General features: G+C 37.7%; 1 protein-coding gene across 1 annotated transcript in view; it reads left to right on the plus strand.

Moving 5' to 3' along the window:
- Positions 1-21,104, plus strand: part of EFEMP1 (EGF containing fibulin-like extracellular matrix protein 1) — a 49,021-nt gene extending 27,917 nt beyond the window's left edge. The window contains exons 4-10 of the mRNA XM_010574851.1: positions 8,049-8,171; positions 11,842-11,961; positions 14,340-14,459; positions 15,871-15,990; positions 17,485-17,608; positions 17,731-17,926; positions 19,879-21,104. Of these exons, the coding sequence (XP_010573153.1) occupies positions 8,049-8,171; positions 11,842-11,961; positions 14,340-14,459; positions 15,871-15,990; positions 17,485-17,608; positions 17,731-17,926; positions 19,879-20,037 (962 nt within the window). The 3' untranslated portion in view covers positions 20,038-21,104. The remainder of the gene's footprint in view (positions 1-8,048; positions 8,172-11,841; positions 11,962-14,339; positions 14,460-15,870; positions 15,991-17,484; positions 17,609-17,730; positions 17,927-19,878) is intronic.
- Positions 21,105-23,601: the final 2,497 nt, after the last annotated feature.

Below are 23,601 nucleotides of genomic sequence, written 5' to 3' on the forward strand. Positions count from 1 at the left end.
TACCTTTTGCAGTGTAATTTACAGACTGCATGGCGTACACTAGAGAAGGAAGGTGGTATCACAAATGGAGGCAAAGTGGAGGAGAAAGGAAGTAATGCATCAGTTCAAAGCTTCATTCATTATTTTTTTCCTTTTCAGCTGCCTGCCACTCCCAAACAAACATGTGGGAGATGTTCTAGTGCTGAAAGCTATGGCTCACTCCTTTATTTAGCTATTCTATGTGATAAGTCAATTCAGTTTGGACATACCAAAAACAATACATAATTGTGACAAAGTACTGCAGTCCAGACTTAATTATTACAGCTTGGTTCCTTGTTAACTCTGTTGAGTTAATAGAAGGAGGATGCTTTTCCTATACCTTCATACTCACGAAGTCACTGTGGTTGGGTGACTTTCCCAAATTCACGGTAGTTACTAACATTTTTGCAGTCCAAATACAGAAATCACACAAGGAACTATAAGTTGCACTGGATTAAAATTTTTTTATACATTTTCTACATTAATACTTTGCATTACTTCTATTTTGTTGTGCCATGATACCCAGGAGTATTAAAAGACAAATCTACAAGGAACTTGCTTTGCTGTACTCTCAAATTTGAGAGGGGAAATGTTTCAGCACACCAAAAGAAGTCGTGCTGTTTTTCATGAAAATCTCATTAATTTAAACATTCTACCTCACATATTTGCTTAAATGTAGGTCTTGGCTCTTACGTATATTTTTCCTGTGCAAACAAGCATTTGTGCAGGTTACCTTCGCTCAACTGTGAAAACTTGTTACCAGGGCAATCAGTCCAATATACTTAACATGAAAGGGCCAAAGGAAAATTTAAAAGGGAAAGAGAAAAACCAGCAATAAAGAGGGATTTTATGGGCTGCTACAGAGTTGTACAGAATTATAGATGCTACCTCATGACACTACTGGATAGTGACTGCACTGTTAGAGTGCAGGTCTCTATATAAACAGGTTTTGCCACTCTAGAAGTGAGAAATTTCTCCAAATATTTAGTCTTTTGGTACCTACTGACCTGATGTTATGTAACAGATTTTGTGCTGGTATTTTACCACCACAAAGCACAGCCTCCCAACACCAATGAGTTAAAAGTTGTCTGGGCATCCAGCCCAGATGAATAACATCCCAAATGTTGAAGGAAGTAGCAAGGGAAATAGAAAAGCCTTTGACAGAAATTGTTGATAGCTTGCTAAGGCTGGGGAGGGAACCAGGGAATTTGGAGGTTGCTAATGTTGTTCCTATGTGTAAGAAAGGATCAGGGAGGATCCAGGAAACGACATAGCAGTGAGCTTGGCTTCAGTTGCAAGAACAATATAAGAAACATAAATAAGGGACAGAATACTTAATTTGGTAAAATAATGTAAGCCCATTCTCATGGAAGAACTATAGTGGTCTAATTTCTTCAAGTATTTTACCTTCAGCTGGTTATTTCTGAAAAATACTAATAAAAAATGTCTTACAGACAGAAGGAAAGCTAATGAAGTGGACACAAAGTAAAAGGTTTTACAGAATCCTGAAGTTAAGTAAATTGTCCATGATACCTGCAGTACTGTGCAGATCATTGTATGTCTGATATCAGACTCACTGGTGCCATCGCTTACATGGGAGGCAGTGTTTTCAGTTCAAATTAATCTATTAGAAAAATAGACCAAGTCATTTTCTGGTCTCACTCACACTGAGAACTCAAAAAATTTAAACTGATTAACTAAAATATTTATCGTTTACATTCAAAACAAAGGGAGAACAGCTTCACTGGAGTCAATAACAAGTGCAACACTGACATCAGTGGAATCATTCTGGGTTTAGATTTGTATAAACCATTCAGAAGCTGGTCTGTTGGTGCTGCTCAGTGGGGGCAGAAATAAGAATTTGAATCCCATAAGGTCATTTTAAGAACCCTCTTTTTGATCTGGCGGAATATTCTGCTTACAAGATTACTACAGACCGAATAGAAAAAGCAATTTTGAGTTGTTTGAACATTTTGAGTTGTTTGAACAGATGACTATATACACAAACAAGCAGAGCATGAAGATGCTGTAATAAATTGCAATATGTTGAGAGCCAGTGAGCAGCAAGAAGCTGAGCACTTCAGTCACAGGAGTAAGACATACTTGAGTTAGTTAAGAATAGTTCTCCAGCTCTGACCACAACATACAGGTATGAGCTAAAGGAGAAAAGGTTTAAATGGCTTAAATAAGATGAAGGATAGATGTGGATTGCATTTTTTTTTTCTACAAAAGTTTGAAGGACTGGTGAAATGCATCTCGTGAATTTATGTACTTCTCATGATACGAAGAAAATTACAGAGATTAAGCTGTTGCATAAGTGAGCAAGCAGCATGAGTCAGGGGGTTTGGGAAAAATGAGTCACAGCATGAAGGGAACGGAGCCAGGTTTGTAGCTCAGAAAGAGAGACTAGGAAAGAATTTTATGGATGTAGATAAGAGCCTGACAGAATGGATTGCAGTAGAGAAGTAGAAAAACTAACTAGCTCTAAAACAGGGAACCATACACTAGATTTAGAGAAAGCTATAGCTAAAAAGCAGGTCAGGCAAAATTTTTGTACACAACTGGTGGTTGAAATATCGAGTAGGCTGCCAAAGTCAGCAATGGAAGGACATAATTGTGTAAATCACTTCAAGAGGGAGCGCGGGTACATTTTTGGAAAATGAGGGAATCACTGGGTATAGCTATTAGTGAGGCTTGTGGAATTAAAACTATGAAATGCAAGTTGATTTATATTTTGAAGGAATACAGGAGCAAGCTCTGCTGCCCTCCATGGTTCTCACGTTATTTCTGTGGTACCCTGCAACTTCAAACAGTAGCCTATGCAAATCAGAGCATTATTGTAACCTGCAGATAGTTATCAATATCAAAGTCTTCTAAAATGAACTTCTTGGAATAGTCCTGGAGATTGTTGCAAAAGGGTATTTATATCAGGATGGGTCATTGGGGTCTGATGGCCATATTTACCATAGTATGGTTGAGGACTTCCATAAACATTTCTGAAGGAGCAGTGTGGCTTACATGTAATTTAATTGAGAGACCAGTGTCCTTAACTGTAATTTTCCTCCTCCCACTTCTCTATTGACTCTGACTCTTTACATCAATTTAAGGTTTTTATATAGCAGTAATCATTGCAACTTGATAGAGGACCATACCACCTATCCCATTTCAGGAATGGTAAGGTTTGACCGAGCATAAGCATGCAGGAAAAACAGAATATGAGATTCAAATAATTAAAGGCTGTGTCATGATGCTTAATGGATCTGAATTCAGACTGTTCAGAGAACCTGAATTTGTGTTTTGCAGTCCTCTGAGTAGTTGACTTTATCATATTCTTTCAGTGTAGTGTTCTGGATATAACACCTATAAACAACATACAGAAATCAAAGTACTCAATTCAAACACATTTTACAAATTTTGTTAAATTTTTGTAACTGTGTGAAGTACAAATAAATCCCATAATAAGTTTGCTTTTAAGTGGCTTATTGAAAGACTACATAATAACCAGAGTTCAATTATTACAGTGATCAAGACACTGAAGGTAACCCAGCTCCATTTTCAAGTAAGATCAATCTGCAAAAGGATTGTTAGAGACACCCAGGCTATTTCAAAGGAAAATTTCCAACTACACAGGCTGTAACTGTCCAGAGAATAACTGTCTGGGAATAAGAATCTGAGCAACATCTTAGATCAGACTCAGAGATACAGTGAGTTTAAGAATTAATCTATATTTCATAGGTTGCATGCATCAATAATCAAATAGCATTCAGGTTGTTTAACAATTTAATACAACTTACAGCTCTTTGTTATCTGTAGCGAACAGCACAACCCCTTAAACAGGTGAGATTAGAAAATACAAAGAAAAAAGAAAGGGTAATGTTGAAAGAGAAATCATTTTAATTACTGGTTATCAGTGTAATTTACATTGCCTACCTGAGTGAACAAATGTATGTGTAACATCAAGAAATTAAATTTAAACAAGTTGATGAGGAACGAGTTGAGGGTGTTTTCAGGTACAGCTTACAAGATACTTGGTTAAGGTAGAGGCTTTAGCTATGGCATCAGTTGCTGAAACACTTATCGAAACAAACTTTATCATGATGACACTAAATTTGGAAAAGAGGATGCCGAAGAAAGATGCTCAAGAATGAGCTTGTAAAAGCCCATTATTTTCTTTCTAGATCTGTTTCTTATACTGCACTCATCACTGTGGTATCTTGAGTGCTTTCCAGTAGTGCATTAAGCAACATGACAAACATCTGTCACATGTTTGTTCTCTCACCCTCTCCCCAGAGAGACAAGTGTGTGCAGTGGAGTGTCTTGTTTTAATTTTTTTTAATTATTATAAATACACATGCACGTAACACGTTATTAAACATTCGTGCTAGAGAGGAAAGGTCAGACAAATTTATCTTGCTTTTAGGATTAAAGCTGGTGAGCTCTGTGATGGTCCTGTGGGAGTTTCTATCACACCTTTGCCCCAGATGGCTATGTCTTCACAGATACCAGATCAGTCTGGTCACGGGTGTCTGCAGCGGGCAGAAACCAAAAGCGTGGATTCTCAATACCCTCATTTACTGTTCACACTTAAGTCCAGAGATTTTGTCAAGAAAGATCAATTGGAATGAGATGGTAGAATTTAAGGAAAAACACGTGCTTTGTATAACCACCATCTCATCCCCATATTACTGCTTTTGATACAGACTAAAAGCAGGAATTGGTGCAGCTTCCAGATCACTGTCACAGAATCAGGTGCCACGGTGCAAGTTACACACACAAGCTAGGAATCTAATTGATTGGAAAAGTCTGATTTAAACTGGAAAAAGAAGTTCTTAGAATAATGAAGACCTGAGAATTACTGATTTCCATACAGAGGGGACATAACTGGGAAAACAATCTGGAAGCTTCACATCAGTCGGAGTTCAGTCAGACCCCAAACAGTTGCAGATAGACAGTCTACCCATTCAAGAACCATGAACACATAAGTGGGAATCCCAGATGAATATTGGCACCACCAGTGTAAGATTATGCTATTTCATATGGGGAAGAGAAGCGTGTGTGTGTGTACTTCTGCCACCTCAGAGAAAAACGGAGCTCTTCTGCCTCATCCCAAGGAGACCTCCAGCATTGATGTTGCTTCCTTCCTATGACTTCCACTCCTCTATTGCTCCAGTAACTCCCAGGACAGTTAGAAAAAAAGACTGATTCTCTAATAGAGGATTATTCAGGTCACACCAAGTGCCAAGAAGCTGAAGACTTCTTTTTGGGCTTCACTCACCAAAGGCATAGATGCAGAGATCTGTACAGCAATATCACATTGCAGAATCCACCAGTGCTTCTTTCCATACTCCACAAGGGCTGGGCTGCTTCTAGTATCACACCAGTACAATTCACATTTGGCACTGCTTTGGGCACTGAAATCTTCTACCCACATCCTCACCCTTGTATCAGTCACAATGGCTATATCTGTAATTACTGCAATCCTAGAGATTTCAGAACTGCATGTTCTAGCACTGAAACGTTTCTAGCTGCCTGTTGTTCTCCTTCCACAATATTTTCATTGAAGCACCTAAACATGATCTTTAGGCCATCAGACTTCCTCTAACATTACTGATTTCTTTGCACAGATGTGAGCAGAACTGCTCTAAGCATGACAACCTACCACCCTTCCCCAGTGAAGGCTAGAGGCTGCTCTCCTGTCCTCCTTCACTTCCCACCTTAGACAGTTCAGAAAAAGCCCCAAAAAAAAAAAAAAAAAAAAAAAAAAAAAAAAAAGAGGATTGGGGTTTTCAAAGAACTCCCACCAATACTTCATTCCATGTATCTGTTTCCCTAGCTTGCCTGGGGACTCACTTCTCAACAAAAGCCATCCAGCAAAGAGTCAAAATAGCAAAAAGTACCATGACGATGCAGAGTAACACCAATAAAGCTCTTCTGAAGTCCACCAAGAATATGCCACATACTGATACGCATTTTCATGGCATGTAGAAGACAGACAGGACATACAGTCACAGATAATATGCAACCCAGTTCAGGATCCCAACTTGAATAAGAAGCTTAGGAGAGCTCTAAAGGATTCCTTGAAACAAGTCTCAAGAAAAGGTTGTTGTTACAAGAACAGATCTTTTTGGCCATAACATCAGATCGTCCAAGAGGCGGCAGCTAGCAGTCAAACACTACTGCTGAATAATTGTTTTTCTTTCAAACTGAACTTACCATTGGGAAAAATCAAAGACTCTGAGTGCATAAATCAATCTAGTTTGCTTCATTTTAGCTGGAGTAGCTTATTATTCCATAGAAATTAAGCTTAATGGAAATCAAACCATGGATGCAAATGGCAACATAGGTACTTAATGCATTTTAACTAATCCATCTTAAAAGGTAACTCATGTTAAGTTTACTCATATATGAAGTTCCTAAAGATCAAATAAACTTTCTTTGTTCCAGCACACTCTGCAACAAAAAGGATTTGAACTGTATGAGTATTATAGCCATTTTATTTTCAACTTTTGTAGAAACTAGGAGTACATGCAAAGCCCAGTGAAGTCCTTGCAAAGACTTGCATTGAACTCCACCGTGCTTTGGCTCAAGCATTTAATGATGTGTCAGGTTGGTATGAGGCAGCCAGCTATAGTCCCTAAAAGTCTTTACACCTGAGAATGTGCTTTTCAGCTGTCAGTACAGAACAATGCAGTCAGCAAGTCCTGCATCAACACAGCAGCTATAGGACTGATATGCAGAAATGCAAAGAGCAGGCTAATATAAGATGACTTTATTTTTCCTGTCAGATAAAGAGAAGATACATGTAAAGTATTTGGACATTTGGGGAAAGGGCAAACATTGAGAATTAATTCAAACTGTTGATGGTTTATTTTTTATTGAATCTTGTGGTCAAAATTGTTTTCATTTGCTCTGAGAAACAATCCATCATTTTTTCCAAAGCACCACCCAGAATCTGCCACTGGTGGTGTTCTAACGTCCCCAGTGCCTATACAAATAGAGAGGTCAGCTGAGATTTGTAAACTAGAGATCATAAGTTTTAAGGAATTTGTTTATTCAGCCTAGAGTCTCCAAATTGTGTACAATGCCAAAGTTAAAAAGTCCTTTCACTGTACTGTGTCAGGTTACAATGAAAAGCTTTCCAACATTTTGGATGTTCAGATGAGAAAGCAAATTGTAATTCCATCTTAAGCAACCTATTTGTCAGCACATGCAGTTTAATTATAATTAAGTACCTTCAGCAGTTACAATGAATAGACAAAATCAAAATGTTGTTTTTATACTTGTATAAACCTGCATTTAGTGTGAACTAAAGCTGCCTGAATTACACTGAGAAGTATTGGTCTAGTATTTGCATTTTTAGCTGTACTGTTCAAATACAAACATACGTAAACTGTTTCCAAAGACTTCAGATTGACTGAATTAGGGGAATTTTCATGGGAATGAAAAGAGGCAGATCTCTTCCTGATGAGAAGGCCACCACATACCAAGTTCCAAGTCCCTGCCCAAAGTATGGAGCAAAGGAACCATGCAAAAGAGATCACCAGGGTCTTTTTGTATCAGCAAAACAACATATTTCTAACTCATCTCATTCTTGGGAAAGAGCTGAACTACATTTGCTGAAATTTGCTAGAGTAATTCAGCATGCAACAAACAACCAGCATGGGAAAAAAACACAAACCAGAAAAGTCAAATTATTAAAATATGATAAAGTTGCAAGAAGTTTACAGAAAGTTTTATAGTGATAAGTACAAAATATTAATGGTATTTGACAAATAAAAGTATCTGATTGTTTAAAATAACCATATCTGAAAATATTTCCAAATGCAGTACATCAGAATTAAAAGCTATTAGAAATCTGATAACATTATGCCCTGCAAATGGAATAAGCATTGAGATTACATCTTTGGAGTATATTTGAACTTTGCTGCCTTCACTTACAGGTAGCTTGAAGATGTGTAAAGCATTTCAACAGGCTAAATATTTTAAGTAAACTTTATGACTAATACTGCATTTGCTTTTCTTTAATAAAGATATAGATGAATGTGCAACTGGAACCCATAATTGTAGAGCTGACCAAGTATGTGTCAATTTAAGAGGGTCCTTCAGCTGCCAGTGTCCTCCAGGCTATCAGAAACGAGGGGACCAATGCGTTGGTAAGTGTTGCTCTAGACTAAATTATTTTCTTTCATTATCTACAGTTGCAAACTTTATATTGATTATAAAGTCTATAGACGTGTACTGTAAAATATCTATATAACTTTGAAATGCAATGGAATAATCACTTTATCACAATAACTAGTCACTGAAACATGAAACTAGAAACTATTTTAAGTATAATCAACACTTGGACATGAACTTCACAAGATTAATTTTCCTAACAGTTACCATTGTGTTTATTGTTTATATTGGGGTATTGCCTAATGTCCCAGATATAGTCATAAGTCTACTATAGCAGCAAACTAAAGCATGTCTTTCCACTGACCTCAGTGAGACTTGACTCCAGATCTGTAGGACAAAGCACTACCTTCACACAGACCTAAATCCCTGCTCTGCAGAGCCCCCTTGCACAGTCTGTTTCAGTACTCAGTTTTATGAGTATAAATGAAAGAGATGGAAACTCTGAATGCAGGTATATGATATTTGCAACTTATAAACCACTACACTTTATTCTTTGTGCCAAAATAAACTATCAGCACCTTTGGGACCTATATAAGTATAGCATTAAATTCAATCCAAGTGCAGTGTAAACACTGCATCTTTCCTATTCCATCCTCATTTGGGGACATTATGCAAAAGTGCCATTACTCTGTTCCTGCAGTCCTCCTTCAGCCTTTATTTAACACCTCTTTAATCATGATTTCAATGGATGAATTGCTTTTATAGGCACTCCAGCCTTAAGCCTTAGGTTTGTCAGAGATAATAAAAACAACTATGAAATAAGAGAATCAAATATATACATCATGAGCTGCTTTAAGAGGTGGTCTTGAATAGGACACAAGACTGGTTTTATGCAGCCTAGGAGAAAAATTTTTGGGGGGGGGGGGGCCGCCTCAGCAGAACAGGAACAGAACTTCAGGTTTTCCTCTTTTTCTTTGTGTTAGGGATCCTGCATTTGAAAGTGTTTAACAAATTTTTTTTATTTTTAATCTCTTTCAAAAAGCCTTGCAAAGTCTATAGGTAGTCACTGCCTAACAAGAGCTGCAGGAATGAAACTGGGGAAATTTCAGTACACATCCAGACTAACTTAAATTTCTGGGCATGGCTCTTCCTTTAGGGTTCTGAGCCAAGGGCTGTAGAAATTGACCCAAAAATTCTTATCTCTTTCCCAAAAGATGTGGCTCAGGCCCTGGACTGACAAATTGATATAAACACAGATTTATCTGATTTTTCTCAGTTCTCTGTGCAAGAGTAGGAGGAATAGTTTGGAATGTAGGTAGATGAATAGTTTTGACAGGTCATTGATTTTTTTTATTTTTTTTTTTTAATATCTGGGTTTTTTCTAGATTTTTTAGAGCAGGTAAAGTATATTACTGCTATGCAATAGCACTTTTAATGTCAAGACCTATGATACTACCTGAAGGTCTTGTGGGACACATATTACAGCACTCAAAAGAAAAGAAGCAGAATGATACACTCTTATATCTACATGTGAATACATTAATGCATCTAAGTCTATACATGAAGATGTCTGGAAAGTGAAATTTCCCTTCTCCTATTTAGGTCAAAACCAAGAATAACACCTGTGTTACATATTACACATTGACCTAAATTATAAGTACATCCCTACACTTATTACTGTCAGCATTTCAGACTAAAGCCTGTCTTTGGGGATTTTATAACAACTTAGCCAGAAAATGTTCTTGGGGCCAGATCTTGATAGAGGTTCTCCATATGGGAGGAAATGTTTCTCAAATTTGAAAGAAATTTTTCCAGACTATTTTGGCTTCAAGGTAGAAGGAGAAAAGGACTCATTTCTAACGACTGATTTTAATCTAAATTCACTAATGATTTCTGTCTTTTTTTGAGATTTTTTTTTTTTAATTTGCTCATTTACATATTGCAAAATTAGTCTTTTCTGAAACATGGGACTGCAGGTAGAATAAACTGTTTTCCAGCATTACTTCAAAGAGAAGATTTGGCTGAATTGATTAGATAATGCTTAGCCCTTAGATCTGCATGGAGCTGATGTGCCTAATCCTACAAGGAAAACTCCCACTGACTTAGAGTCAAATCCTGGAAGCATTTATGTGCATAAATGCAGTGCCTAAGTAGCAAAGCATTGCTCGTATGTCTGTATTGTATAATCAAAACTTTAAACAACAATTTGTAACAGCTTAGTCCTGTAAAAGTCAAGGATGCACGAGATCTATTGTGCCTCCTAATTTATTCCATTTCTACTTCCGAATTTCTCTCTGCAACAAAAGAGTTACAGTGACAATCGCTACTGGATGGATAGCCAGGAATTTTCCAGCATAAGCATTTTCATTCAGAACCATCCAAAACACTCCACTGCTAAGTTTAGCCCCAAACAGTGACTGCAAATTTGACAAAGAAAGGGTTAACTTCTAAAGATTATTTTTTCACTTGATATTAAAACAAACACTTTCCTCATTATAAAAAAAAGTCTTGGCCTCTTTTTAAACACATCTATGGTGGAAACAGCTGGAGGTAGGAAACTCAAGATCTGGCATGGATATGGGAAGTGCCTTTGTTCCAGTGAAAACTGGTCTTATTTGTCTGAGCATTGAGCCTTTGAAATCTCACATTGTGTACATCTACAGAACACGGCATGGATTTCTTCACCAAGCTCAAGCAGGCCACAACTAAAGACGGCTGCTGCACATACATGCACAATCAGAATTGTAGCATAATTAAAAAAAAAAATGTTTTTCAGACAAAACCAGAGGCAGTATCTCCTCCAGAATGCAAGGAAACCTTTTAAAATGCAGAGAGGTAAAAGAATGGGCTGTTGCACATTGGTATGGTTTGCAGGTGAAAAGCCTGCTCCAGTGCACATTAGGAATGCTGAAACTTGGAAAGGCAGCCTGCTCCACCTCAAAACCAGGGCTAATCTGCAAGGAGAGTCTGTGGAAAGTTAATACTGCCTGAGATAACACCAACTTCAGCCAGTCTGATCACCTTCCTTGGCACCTGAGAGCACAGCCAGAAGGTGCTAGTGCTGCTGTATGGAAAGGTATGCAGGAGAGGCAGGGAGGGGAATGGGAGCAATGGCAGCCCCTTGGGGGAGCAAGCCAGTTTCTGGGGGATGCCTGCAGAAGCGCAGCCACCTGTTTCCTTTTCAGGCCCATTAATCTTCTATCCTCACCATTCCCCTGTACTTGCACAGAAAATTTGAACTCTTCCTAACAGAGCTGAAAAGATTCAGTACATGCTAAGAGTGCTGCATGCGAATTTTTGGAAAAACGAGAGCTACAAGCCACATTCACTGTCTTGGTCGGCATTATGTCTGATCATGAGAAATCTTAGCTGAAAAGCCAAACAAAACATTCTGGGTCTTACCTATACAAAATAAACAAGACTAAGCAGTACTGTGGAACTGAATAAAAAATAGAGTTGGAATGTGTATTGTTCTCAGTGGCTGGAAGACAATCGGCATAAAACAGATTTTTACAAAAGTTACTTAAAAAAAAAAGTAAAATAGTATTCCCATTAATATCCACAGAAGCAGTACCTAGCTTATATAAGTTTTTTCCCCTGCTTTTAATCAAGTGTAATTAACTTTAGAGTTTCTTTGGACAAAAGACAGCAACAGTGAACTGCCATGATTCCATTTGAACGAATTTCTCTTTTTTGATAACTTAGACATCGACGAATGCACCCTGCCTCCATATTGCCACCATCGATGCGTGAACATTCCTGGTTCCTATTACTGCCAGTGCAATGCTGGTTTCCAGTTAGCATCCAACAACCACACCTGTGTAGGTAAGAACTTCTCTTCATGTACTCATGAGCTTCATCAGTATAGAGACAAATACTGACACATAACTTGCCACGGTTGAAATTTAAATATCTTCATCCCAACTTAAAGGAAATAAATACCAACCAGTACGACATACCAGTTGCTGTATTGAAAGGTTCTCCCGCAAGTGATCTGAGAAGTACAGGAGGGTTAGAGAGAAAATGGGAGCCTTATTGAAAACCTGTTATTTTGTTGGTGTAGCAGGTTTCTGAGGAGCATCTAGTTTGGCAGCTGGAACCCAGGAGGTTTACATTCATTATTTAATCTTAGATTTAATTATTCTTTCAGTTCTGGTGGATCACTTTGCATTATCATTGGCTTTCATGATATTATTCCCAGTTCATGCAACACAAGGGCTGAAACTGGAAACCAGGGGAAGCAATACTATACCTCTGCAGTTAAGTGTAATTATCCTCAGCACATGATAAGCATAATGAGGAAAGAAAGCATCTATCACATTTGAATATCTAGAAAATAATGTTAAAAATGAAAATGAGGGTCACTAAGGAAGAGTGACCCTTTAGAAGCCTTGCAGTAAAACTTTAAGGCTGCTGTTAAGTTTGAAATCATAAGTTCTGTTCTAGAAGAATTAGACAGAGTAATAATATAAAGGTAACTATGTCTGCTGAAGTGCAGAGAGAATGGCCATTAAAAAAAGAAATCAAGAGATTGGTGATGGAGATGGTCAGAAGTTCTTTATGGCTTTAATTTTTATATATATAAAATCTACATTATATACATATCTGTATAGGAGATAAATCAATCTGGGTTTTCCAGTTTCTACCATTACTTCCAAGTGTTGCCATATCTTATCAAGTACCCTGGCATACTGCACAGCACTGAAGTGAGAGAGGAATTTCTCATTTTTCACCAAATGATAGGATAAAAAATTGCACATGGACACAACATAACCATGTGACAAGTTGTTACTTATTTGACCCTTTTCCATGGCTCAAATGCAAGGTGTATTCTTTCAGTTAGACTCACAAATCCATGACAGCTCCAACTTTGCTAAGTGTTTCACCAAAACACCCCTTCTCTGACTTGCTGGCCTCCCAGCCTAATAAGGCATACGCCCACCAGGAAAGGTAAAGTAAATCATAAGAAGAAAATTTGTAAATGAATGGTTGCTGCATCAAGACAGACTTTCACATCTGCAACAGTCATCTGGCAGAAGTGATACTTGACAGCTGTACTGATTACATTTGTGTTACAACTTTTGCATATATTGAAAGTGGGTCAATAGTTCTTGGAAGGAAAACAAACAGAACAACTGTGGCTTTGGCTAACTTATTTATTCCTTCTGGTAGCATTGTCACGATGTACATTCATTGCACTGTTGCAAGAAATTAAAAGGAGGAAGAAAGAAGTTTGTAATCAGTTTTTCCCTATTACCATTCATTTTCAGGACTAGGAGGTTCATCATATAGAAAATTAATATCCTACTCATTGGTTTAGTTATTGTGAATGCCTAGTCTTCATAGTCTTTGAGTTTTTAGTTGTATCTATAAATGACTGAGTGTTGCTGACATTTATAAGCATTTGCAAAAGCCATGAACTCAAGATTATTTTTTTTTCAAATGCAGCTCTCTACTAATGGTTATATCTGATAAACACAAATATGAATGGAAAACATGCAGGGGAGGAATACAAGGGAAAATACACTAAAATCTACAGAGGGAATGACAGAGGAGCAGCAGTTAGTCAAGAGCCTATGAAAAACAAGTGTTATACATTCCAGAGGTCATTACAGTTATATAAACTTACCATTAAAAATTGCTTCTCTTCTCATACCACAGTGTTCTCACATATGTTCTTAGGATGGACACTTCATGGAAAAAAAATCTAGCACAGAAACATACCTTCCCCCAATATGGTCTAGGCCTTAGAGCACTGCAAAACTCTACTGGCCTCAAAGGCTCATGTTATAATTGTAATGGAATTTAAAAGAACAAATTTTAAGAGTAATAAATAGCTCAAATAAATCTTAACGACTGCATGCTGAGAGGTCTTATCAGTATGTATTCCTTATATCAATTATTTATAGATACTTGGCATTTCATACCTGAAAAAAAGACACTGGAATGTGGAGTTTAATGGCCACACTAAACATTTTTGGAAGAATTCATCACACATTAGAATAACTCTCATTCCTGGAAAAATAGTCTTTTTCTACATGGAATGTAAAGCATAGATCTGACTTCGTTCCAGTGACTGCAGATCTATATTGATATAGTCAACTGAGCTTCTGCTAAGCAATAGACCCAGACTAAGGACTAATCCACTTAATCAGCCTAATTACCAGCTACACAGGATAAAGATCTGTAATTTTTCCTTTCAGACATAAATGAATGTGATGCCAATAACCCATGTGCACAACAGTGTTACAATATACTGGGTTCTTTCATCTGTCAGTGTAATCCAGGATTTGAGTTAAGCAGTGACAGAATCAACTGTGAAGGTAAACAATTTTTTTTTGTCTTGGAAGAGCGATTTTTTTTTAAATTATTTTCCCAGAAATCTTTCTGTGAATTAAGGGATATAATTCAACTGGAGCCACCCTGTGGGTGCAGTTTGTGCCCAAAACCCTTAGATGTTTATTTTTTATGTTGCAAGTGTGGTTGCTAATACACACCTTAGTAGCTGCAGCTGCATTCAGGTACATGTAGATACGGGTATATCTCTCTTAATAGTAAGTGCAAAACAGGACAGCCTTTACTACATTTCAGATCACAGCTGGGAAGAATAAGGCTTCTGAACACTTATTTCACAAATTCACTTGAATTGTGTGTGGTCTAATGCTGATGACCATTAAATGAATCAGAAAGGAATGCAAACCAAAAACAAGTGCAATTTTGTGTGTTGTTAGGCTCCACTGAAAATAAAACCTCAAATTTTTGATTTTAAGGAAGCGACAATTGTGCTTTTGAGGTGCTTTCAAGCCTGAGTATACAAACAGCATGTCTCCTTGTGATTATACAATCAACACTTTATTTCCTCTGCCAGAGTCTCCACAGGGGTCCTCTAATCTCCTTTTGGACACATGATGATCTCACCCTTAAAGCCCATATCCTTTCTACCAGTCTTTGAGCCAAAGAGATCTTTTTGGTTTACCACTGCCCTCCTAAACAGGCCAGCTGAGCTATTGCAGATGCTCCCTCTCCAAGCTTCTTAAACTAATCCTACTTGCAAGTGAACAGAACAGGGAGCAGCAAGTATGCAGCCTCCAAGGACTTCCCTGACAAAATCAAGAACTGGCCTCAAGCCTCAGAGGTAGTAGGAGGAAGTTATACTGTTCTCCAAACCATTCCCTAGTTTTGATAAGTTTAATTTAATTTCTGGTTAATGGCATATACTGTTAAATTCTGTTTCACACTACACTTCTCTAGCAAGGGACTGATAGCTACTTAAGGATTAAAAAACAAGAGAATGGCATACACTGAATATTATTTGAAGACAAAAAATGAGGCCTTCCCCTCTTTCCCAAAGAGCTACTCCATTAGCGTAGGCCACAAGTATAAAGGCAATATTTTTGCCTTACTAATCTCACATCTGTGTTTTTTTGTGAAAGTAATCACATTTTGCAATACTGAAAGTATAAATTCCCAAACCTGTTCTGCAGTCTAATTTTGCTTTTGCTTCCTCAAATCCAAAATTCTCATTTTGGAAGATTATTGACAACATGCAAGTAGAAATAGCACTTCTGTTTGCAACTTTGAGGCTTTAAGCAGTACACTTCAGTTTTTTGATAACATTCTTTTTAGAATTCTTTTTTTTTTCCCTCTAAGAGCCAGCATTTAGGTATTGTATTTAGTTCTGTAACAAAGTAGATGTTAAAAAACAATAACTTTAAGCTCTTTTGCTCTCTGCAGACACTGATGAATGCAGAACCTCAAGTTATATATGTCAATATCAGTGTGTCAATGAACCAGGAAAATTCTCATGTGTCTGCCCTGAAGGATACCAGGTAGTAGGAGGCAGAACATGTCAAGGTAAGTGCCCTCATCTTAGCAGTCTCAATACTGCATTATTAACACCACCATTTCAGGCAAGACTAAGAATGCTTGCTATCTAAATGTTTACATTTCATGACAGGACTACCATTATGTTAGCAAAAGATAGGTTGATAAGCATTTGATGATTAATTGCATATCGTATATTAATTCTTATTTGAACCCTTCAGCTCAAACTCTAAGTCCTTCAGATTCCTAGGACAAAATTTCAGTTTTTGCAACCGTCAGGTAAAACTTGTCTTAGATGTCTAGGTAGTGAGTCTAAGTTTCAGAGATAAGTACCTCTGAAAAAAATCAAGCCGTTTTTTACAGACACTAAACATGGCTTTATATGATGTTTCATTTTATAGAGATTTTTAAATCCAGCTGCAGTAGAAATTGAAGATATGTTTCTCCTGATAACAGGAGAGAAAAATGCAAGTCTTGAGCAGCTTAGATAATTTGTGTTTAGAAAATAATGTTCTGGTCAGGTGCCACCAAATGCCAGAATTTTAAAGTTTGTGGGTTTTCCCCACTGGTGCTAAATGTCTCTGCATCTTATTAGATAATATTGCAGAACAACATATTAAGTGCAAGAACCATTGCTTCTGTAATGCAGAACCCAATTTAACAGTCATTATTTTTAGAAATAACTAGGTATGCTAATTATTGGCAGACAGGATGAGAAAATAACTCATTTTTATTAATATTTTTTATAAAATCTAGATTAATTTATTTCCCTTCTTAAGAACAGCAGCTGATACTGAACATTGTGGGGTGGGTGGTTTCACCATCTAAAAATCTGTGCCTTCTGAGGGATTACATTTGCATAAACCCTTTCTGTGACTGTGTTCATTTCAGGAGACCATATCCATAGACAGTAGTGGGGTTCTGGCATTGACAGGATAATAGAGCATTAATACAGTGCAAGTCTGACAGTCCTCACCTCCGTTCAGGGTTATTTTCCCAGGCAAAAAAGGAAGGTCTGCTTTGCACAATAAACAAGTTTTCATTATTCCTTTCAAAGCTATTGTAGTTAAAATGTAGCCATTAACTAAGCATTTCAGTTACACCATGAAACTTAAGCAATTAAAAATGAGAACCTGCAAAAGGCAGGAAATCACAATTCTTACTCAAAACATTTTTCTTCTGTCTACAAGATATCTTCTGCTATAAAACCATTCTTAGCTAATTAGAAACTTCACAGTATTTCTACAGTTGTGTTACGGATGATTAATGTGTATCTTTAGTAGACTAAAAAGATCTTCAGACTTAATTAACATTCAATAAACAAATTTATTCCATTTCTGCATAGAGAAATCCTTTATAGCCAGGCCCCAGAAAAGCCAGTTAAAGAACATGGAAACCTGTTGGCTTGCAACAGACAAGCAGGTGGCTTTTTTTTTTTTTCGGTTGTTTGGAAGATGTTATGTTTGCTTTTGTAGTAAACTCTTTTCCATCTGCTTTAACACAGTCACTTTTCCTTCCTCCTAGATATAAATGAGTGCGAGACTACTAATGAATGCAGAGAGGATGAGATTTGCTGGAATTACCATGGAGGATTTCGTTGTTACCCAAGAAATCCTTGTCAAGAGCCCTATGTCCTTACATCTGAGAAGTAAGAGAAAAATTAGTCTCTTTTTTTAGGATCATCCTCAAGAGGCAACATGATCAAATACAACAGAAAGCAAGTACCGTTTGTTTGCAACTATCACAGTTTCATCCGTTTTTGTTTTTCAGCCGCTGCGTCTGCCCTGTATCAAATGCCATTTGCCGAGAGCTGCCTTACTCTGTTGTCTACAAATACATGAGCATCCGTTCAGACAGAACAGTGCCCTCTGATATCTTCCAGATTCAGGCAACCACTATTTACCCTAATACTATTAACACATTCCGGATCAAGTCTGGAAATGAAAATGGAGAATTTTACCTGAGAGTGAGTATTGGTGGGAGTTGGACCCTGAGCAGGGTATAAAAATCACTGGTGCTACCAAGGTGTTATAGTGCCTTGCCATTTTGACAAACCCATCAAATGTCCCTGTAAGAGTATCATGGCATCCCAAAGTTTATCAACTTTTTGATACTTCCTTATTACATGTGCTTGACTTCCAAATTTTAAAAAGCCTTTTACTTTTCTACCTGATAACTCTAAACAGAGTCAAACTGTTTCTTTCAAATGAATGCACTACTAGTAGCAATCATGAATATTTAGCAATCCTGAGACACCCATGTCAGATTCAAATGAGATACCTCTATGCTTTTCACTCTCTGTACCAACACCTCATGTGTATGTACTTAGGAGAGGATTATAGAAAGATGCCTTGTACAATTACTTTAATTAAATTTATCATTTTTGCAAAAAAAGTAAAGAAATCAATAATAGCTTGGGATGGGGCACTGATTTCTAGAATGCTAAGTTCTGGCCAATTTACAAAGATTTTGTGTTGAGACATACTTAAACCTTTATTTTCCCATAGTGCTGCAACTATTTCGGAAAACCACAAAAGTTCAAATGACTTACGACAGCAGTATTTCCTGTTGGTATAATGCATTCAAGTAGATACACATGAATGAAAGTGTCTATAACATCTGCTTTTTAAGATTTTTTGGAAGAAATCTGATTTTCTTGGACATTTGTAATATTTACAAATTCCTGGGAAATCCTTTTTGCTTCATATGTGACTTTACACTCAGTAAAACAGAATCAGCACAAAAAGCTTCTATCAGAAATATATTAATTGGAAGGTTTTCATTTTTTATTTTTCTTCAAATCTGAACATTAGGGGGTTTTGATAATACATCCAAAAAGTGTACCAAGAGATGGCATTACCATGTTTCCCCACTCTGTCTCACTTGTTCTGAGTCCAGATAATCCAGTGCTTTTCCCTGGATTGATTACATATCAAAACCCCATACCTACCCCCAAAATACAATTATTTGCTTAAAAAAGCATAAGATCACTCCAGCTGTAGTTTGGGTTAGACCCCAATCTAGCCTTCGGACTGCCTTTCTTTAGACTAACAATTCCAATACTCTGCTGCCACCCAAAAACAAATCGCAGGCCTTAAATAAGGAAGCATGGGTTCATTCCTGCCAAGGGACTGTAGTAAACAAAGGCTTGCTTAGAAGTTATTCCTATTGTTTAGTAAAACTTAGCTGGGTCTCAGATACAGCAGATGGATTGGATTCATCTGTATACCCTGCCCACTTGACATGGTAAGAAAATATTTGTAGTAGGTGAAGGGAGAGATGGAATTTACCCTTTTGTCATCATCTGTAAATCATGAAACTGTTTAACAAACTAGCAGCATGCCACAGACAAGGCCTGTCAATGTTCCCCAGCATGATTCCAGACTGGGAAAAGAGCTTCGGAGCAGTACAACATGGGGATGGCAACAGGCACACCAGTTGCAAAAATTTGCAGTGTTTACAAGGGGAGCGCGACTCCTTCTGGAGTGTAAGCCATGACACAGACTTAAGGTTTCCCTCCATTGAACAAGCTACATCACTGTTAAACACATTAGGTCTCTCTTGTTTTACTTGTTCTCCATATATTTTAAAAGCTGATAGATGGAGATAAAAAACAAAGACCATCCTGGGATAGATTACCACTTTTCACATCCTTTAGGAGACTCAGCATAACCAGGAACAGATTTTGCAGTGCAGTTTATTCCTCTGAGCCCTAGTCAGGTAAAGTTTTCCCTGCAGCAAAGCCAGGTGTGAGATTAGTCATGGCCATTTAAAAATGTTAAAAGAATACTTGCATTGTGTATCTCTGCTGAGACAGAGCATTTTTACAGTGTAGTAACACACAAGCACTCTCTTGATGCAACTAGGGAATTGTTTTGGATTTGACTGAATTAAACCTTTTTGTTGTTGTTCTTTCAGCAAACAAGCGCCGTAAGTGCAATGCTTGTACTGGTGAAATCACTATCAGGACCAAGAGAACACATTGTGGATCTGGAGATGCTAACAGTCAACAGTTTGAATTATCGTACAAGCTCGGTGTTAAGATTAACAATAATAGTGGGACCTTACGCATTTTAGTGGTTTTCAATAACCCTTTCACTGGCACTTAAAGCAGCCAAAGAATATTATCTTAAAGAAAGCACTTACTATTTTATTTATAGATTTTGCTCTCTTTTTTAAGATTTGTTTAGTAAGTTGATATCTTTAATCCACACATTACACCTGTAATTCAAAATTAGTAGATGTGTTCCATAGTATAACATGGGCATTGTCACTTTCTGTATAAAGATTTAAATCTTTTTTATTACCTTTCTTGGACTAGATACATACTATGCTTTTGTATGAGAACTGTACGTTAATACTATCCTGTAAAACTTCACACAACCTTCCTAGCCAAATAGGTCATGCAATGAAAAGGTGATCTTCTCTGTTGTTTTTATTTTAAATTCTAATGCAGCTACACTGACAATCTCAAAAAGAAAAAAATGATATAGTATGAATGATACACAAAGTAACGGTTATCTGATAAGCTAAAATATATTTCTTCTTTAACTACTTTGTAACAAAAGATAACAGTCAATAAAAATCTATTTCTCTAGACATTTATGTGCTATCATGGTTGGTTTTTCTAATCCGGGTTGGAGGTAAAATTACATTGTGAGAAATGTTTTGCATTGGGTTTTTATATGCAGATTGTGTTAACCATACCACAGAATAACATTCTGCTCTCTCCAAGAAAAATAGACCATAGGAAGAAAATTTCTCCAACAAAGGAAGAAACTCCAAATGGAAAATCACCACACAGGGCACATGTGTCTGTGCTTTCTCCTGAGAACACTGTTGGTAGTTACTGGTTAGAGGGGTACGGCATTTTCAGACAGAGGTTAACATGCTATTTTTCCAGAAATATTATGTTGTATACTAAGAATTGAGTGCATTTGCTTATTAAGTTATATCGTTTTCAGGCACTCGGTCCTATTCCTGCTCTTACAACTCAAATGTATCATGTACAGTGTTCATAAAATTTATTTCTAATTCAAGAACTAATAACATCTTTTGTAATATGTAAAATCTTATTTCTTGTTTAAAATGTAGTAGTCCTTTGATGTACAAAATTTTTAATAAAGATCTCTTACCATATTGTATTTAGTCTTTTTTGAGGTAGTTTATTAGCTGCATTAGAGGGCTGAATTGTCAGCTACTGCAGGAGTCAGCAAAGCCCCATCGAGTTCTGCAGAGTCAGAATGACCCAGATCTCAGTCCATACAGTATTAGTTCATAGGAGACTAAAACCACAATTCCTTTGTAGAAGGGCAAACATACTACCTACTGAGTTTTAGTTTTACTGACATTAAAAAAAAAGTAAAATATACTAACATACACACATTGCTAATTAGTTGCTGATTTACAGGAAGGAGCCTCTTTTCTACTTAAAATTCATTTTCTATATTTGTAAGTAGTGCGTATATTGTACACAAAAAAAAACCTCTTGTGTTGCAGACCCACAGATTCATATTTATTATGTCAATCACCCTCAGTGATCACTTTCAGGGGATGTGTCCAAAGAAGCAACGAGCATGGCTGGAGAACTTGGCATCCAGAGGTCCTTCACAGCAAGACAGCAAAAATTTGCTCCAGAATATAGCTTAGAACAGGCCACAACCGCTCTGGTTTAGGGTGACACATCCCCCCACACTCAGACAAATTGCAGAGCAGGACCCCATTATCCAATGATCATTCCTTCAGGCAGCCATTTGTGGCTTTAAACAAATACTTCATCTGCCAAAAGGGTCAGAGCACATGGTTGTAGCATAGGCCAAAAAATAGTGCTGGCACTGGGTCACGTTTTCTTTGCCTGGGGCCCCAGAGCTATGGGGTGAGACCCCAGGTAGCCTTCAACCCTCTCTGCAGAGAGAAGCTCACCAATACAATCCCAGTTGCTTTATAGAGGGATTTAATTGGTGTTTTCCACGGTGAAAATGCTCTGATATAGAGAGCTTGGCTTGTAGGAAGCTCCTTCCTCTCCCCAGAGGGATTCCTCCCCATTCATCATCACTACAAATCCGCTTCATTTGAAAGGCAACTCCTCATCCCACACATGTACTGAGCAAAATGCCTCCAACCTTCTCCTCCTCCTCCCTGTGATTCTTGTGGCAAGCAGCGCATGCTTACCTCCATACTTAGTTTGTCAACTAACATTTTCTTTCTATGTAGTCTGTCCTCACAAATGAGCTGTGCTGGCCCTCAAGCATCCCTCTCTACCCCCAGAATCAGCACTGTTCTTTTACACCAACTTTTAACTTCCCAAACTGTTGAATTCAGCATTGCCCATTCCAAGAAACAATCAATTTTGTTGTTGTTTCTAGGTTTAAAATGGGCAGTTTTCTCTTGATAGGTGCAGAGAGGAGGCTGAAATGACTTTTCTTCCTTCAGTCCTGGGACTTGCAGGGCACCAGGCTGGTCCCTGCAGTGAATTAAGCAGCCACAAATCATCCCCAACGTCCCCAAGCTGCCAGACTCTGCCCCAAGAATTTACTCTACCTTCAAGCTCTGCCAAGATTTACACCGGTTTTGTCACTAGCACTTTTAAATCTCTGCTAAATCTCTTATCTGACAATGACCCAAAATTGATTATATAGAGAGAAAAATAACATTTATATACTTATCAAATGGCATGAACAGCAGAGGCAGTTACAGCTCATACACGTGCCCAAGCCACATTCAGCCCACTTGTTCCTCCACAACTCATTGTACGCACAGACTTGGCTTAACCCATTTTATTTTCACACAAACTGTCCTGCCAACCACTCCACTCCCCGTCTGTTTGCAATATTCAGGTCTATATAAGATCACTTACAGCCCAAACTAGCCAAGTCAGAGGTTATCACACAGCTCAGGAGCGGAGATCCAGCCACTTGCCAATATATTGCTACGGGTTGGTTGAGACCTAAACGCAGTCGCCGGGTGTGGGCACTGCTCTCCACACACAACATTAATCACAGCACTTTTATGGAAGCAGGGAGCTGAAATAACAGCAGCCCCTCCAAACCAAAACACAAACAGGTGAGCAGAGCAAGACAGGGACTACAGCAGGGCTGTGCAGAAATTGGAAGGTAGTTGGTATTGTTTTGGATAGGGGTGCGGTATGTGATCGAGCGTGAGAGTGTCCAAAAGAAGCCTGTAATCAAAATGAGAAGGTGGTTCAGAGCCCAAACAAGGAGAGCTTTTGTATGCCACACTGTGCTAGAAAACCTGCATGTTGTTAGGAGGGAAACCTGCAGGTTCATCTGATTTTCCAGGAAAGCAGGACTTTGCATGTTCCTTGCAAAGGATACAGAGCTGCAGCAAACATGCAGCAAGAGTTTGAATAGCTACTTGGATTAAAAGGGATGCTGAAATCCCAAGAAATTACATGAGAGCAAATTGTTTGCTCAGACTTTGCTATATCCTACTGGCATGACCATTATCAATAACACGCTCCAGGAAAGATTCTCATATAAATCTCTGTCACTGTTGGAGAAGAATCTAAATCAGGATCACATGCAAAGTTTAATAACTTCTCAGAAATAGAAGTCAGAAAAAAGTTTAAAAAAAAAAAAGGACTTTGAGTAAACAGAACTTAAGGAAATAGAAATGCAAGTT

The sequence above is a fragment of the Haliaeetus leucocephalus genome, unplaced genomic scaffold, assembly GCF_000737465.1.
Source record: "Haliaeetus leucocephalus isolate CR32 unplaced genomic scaffold, Haliaeetus_leucocephalus-4.0 Scaffold450, whole genome shotgun sequence".
NCBI lineage: Eukaryota > Metazoa > Chordata > Aves > Accipitriformes > Accipitridae > Haliaeetus > Haliaeetus leucocephalus.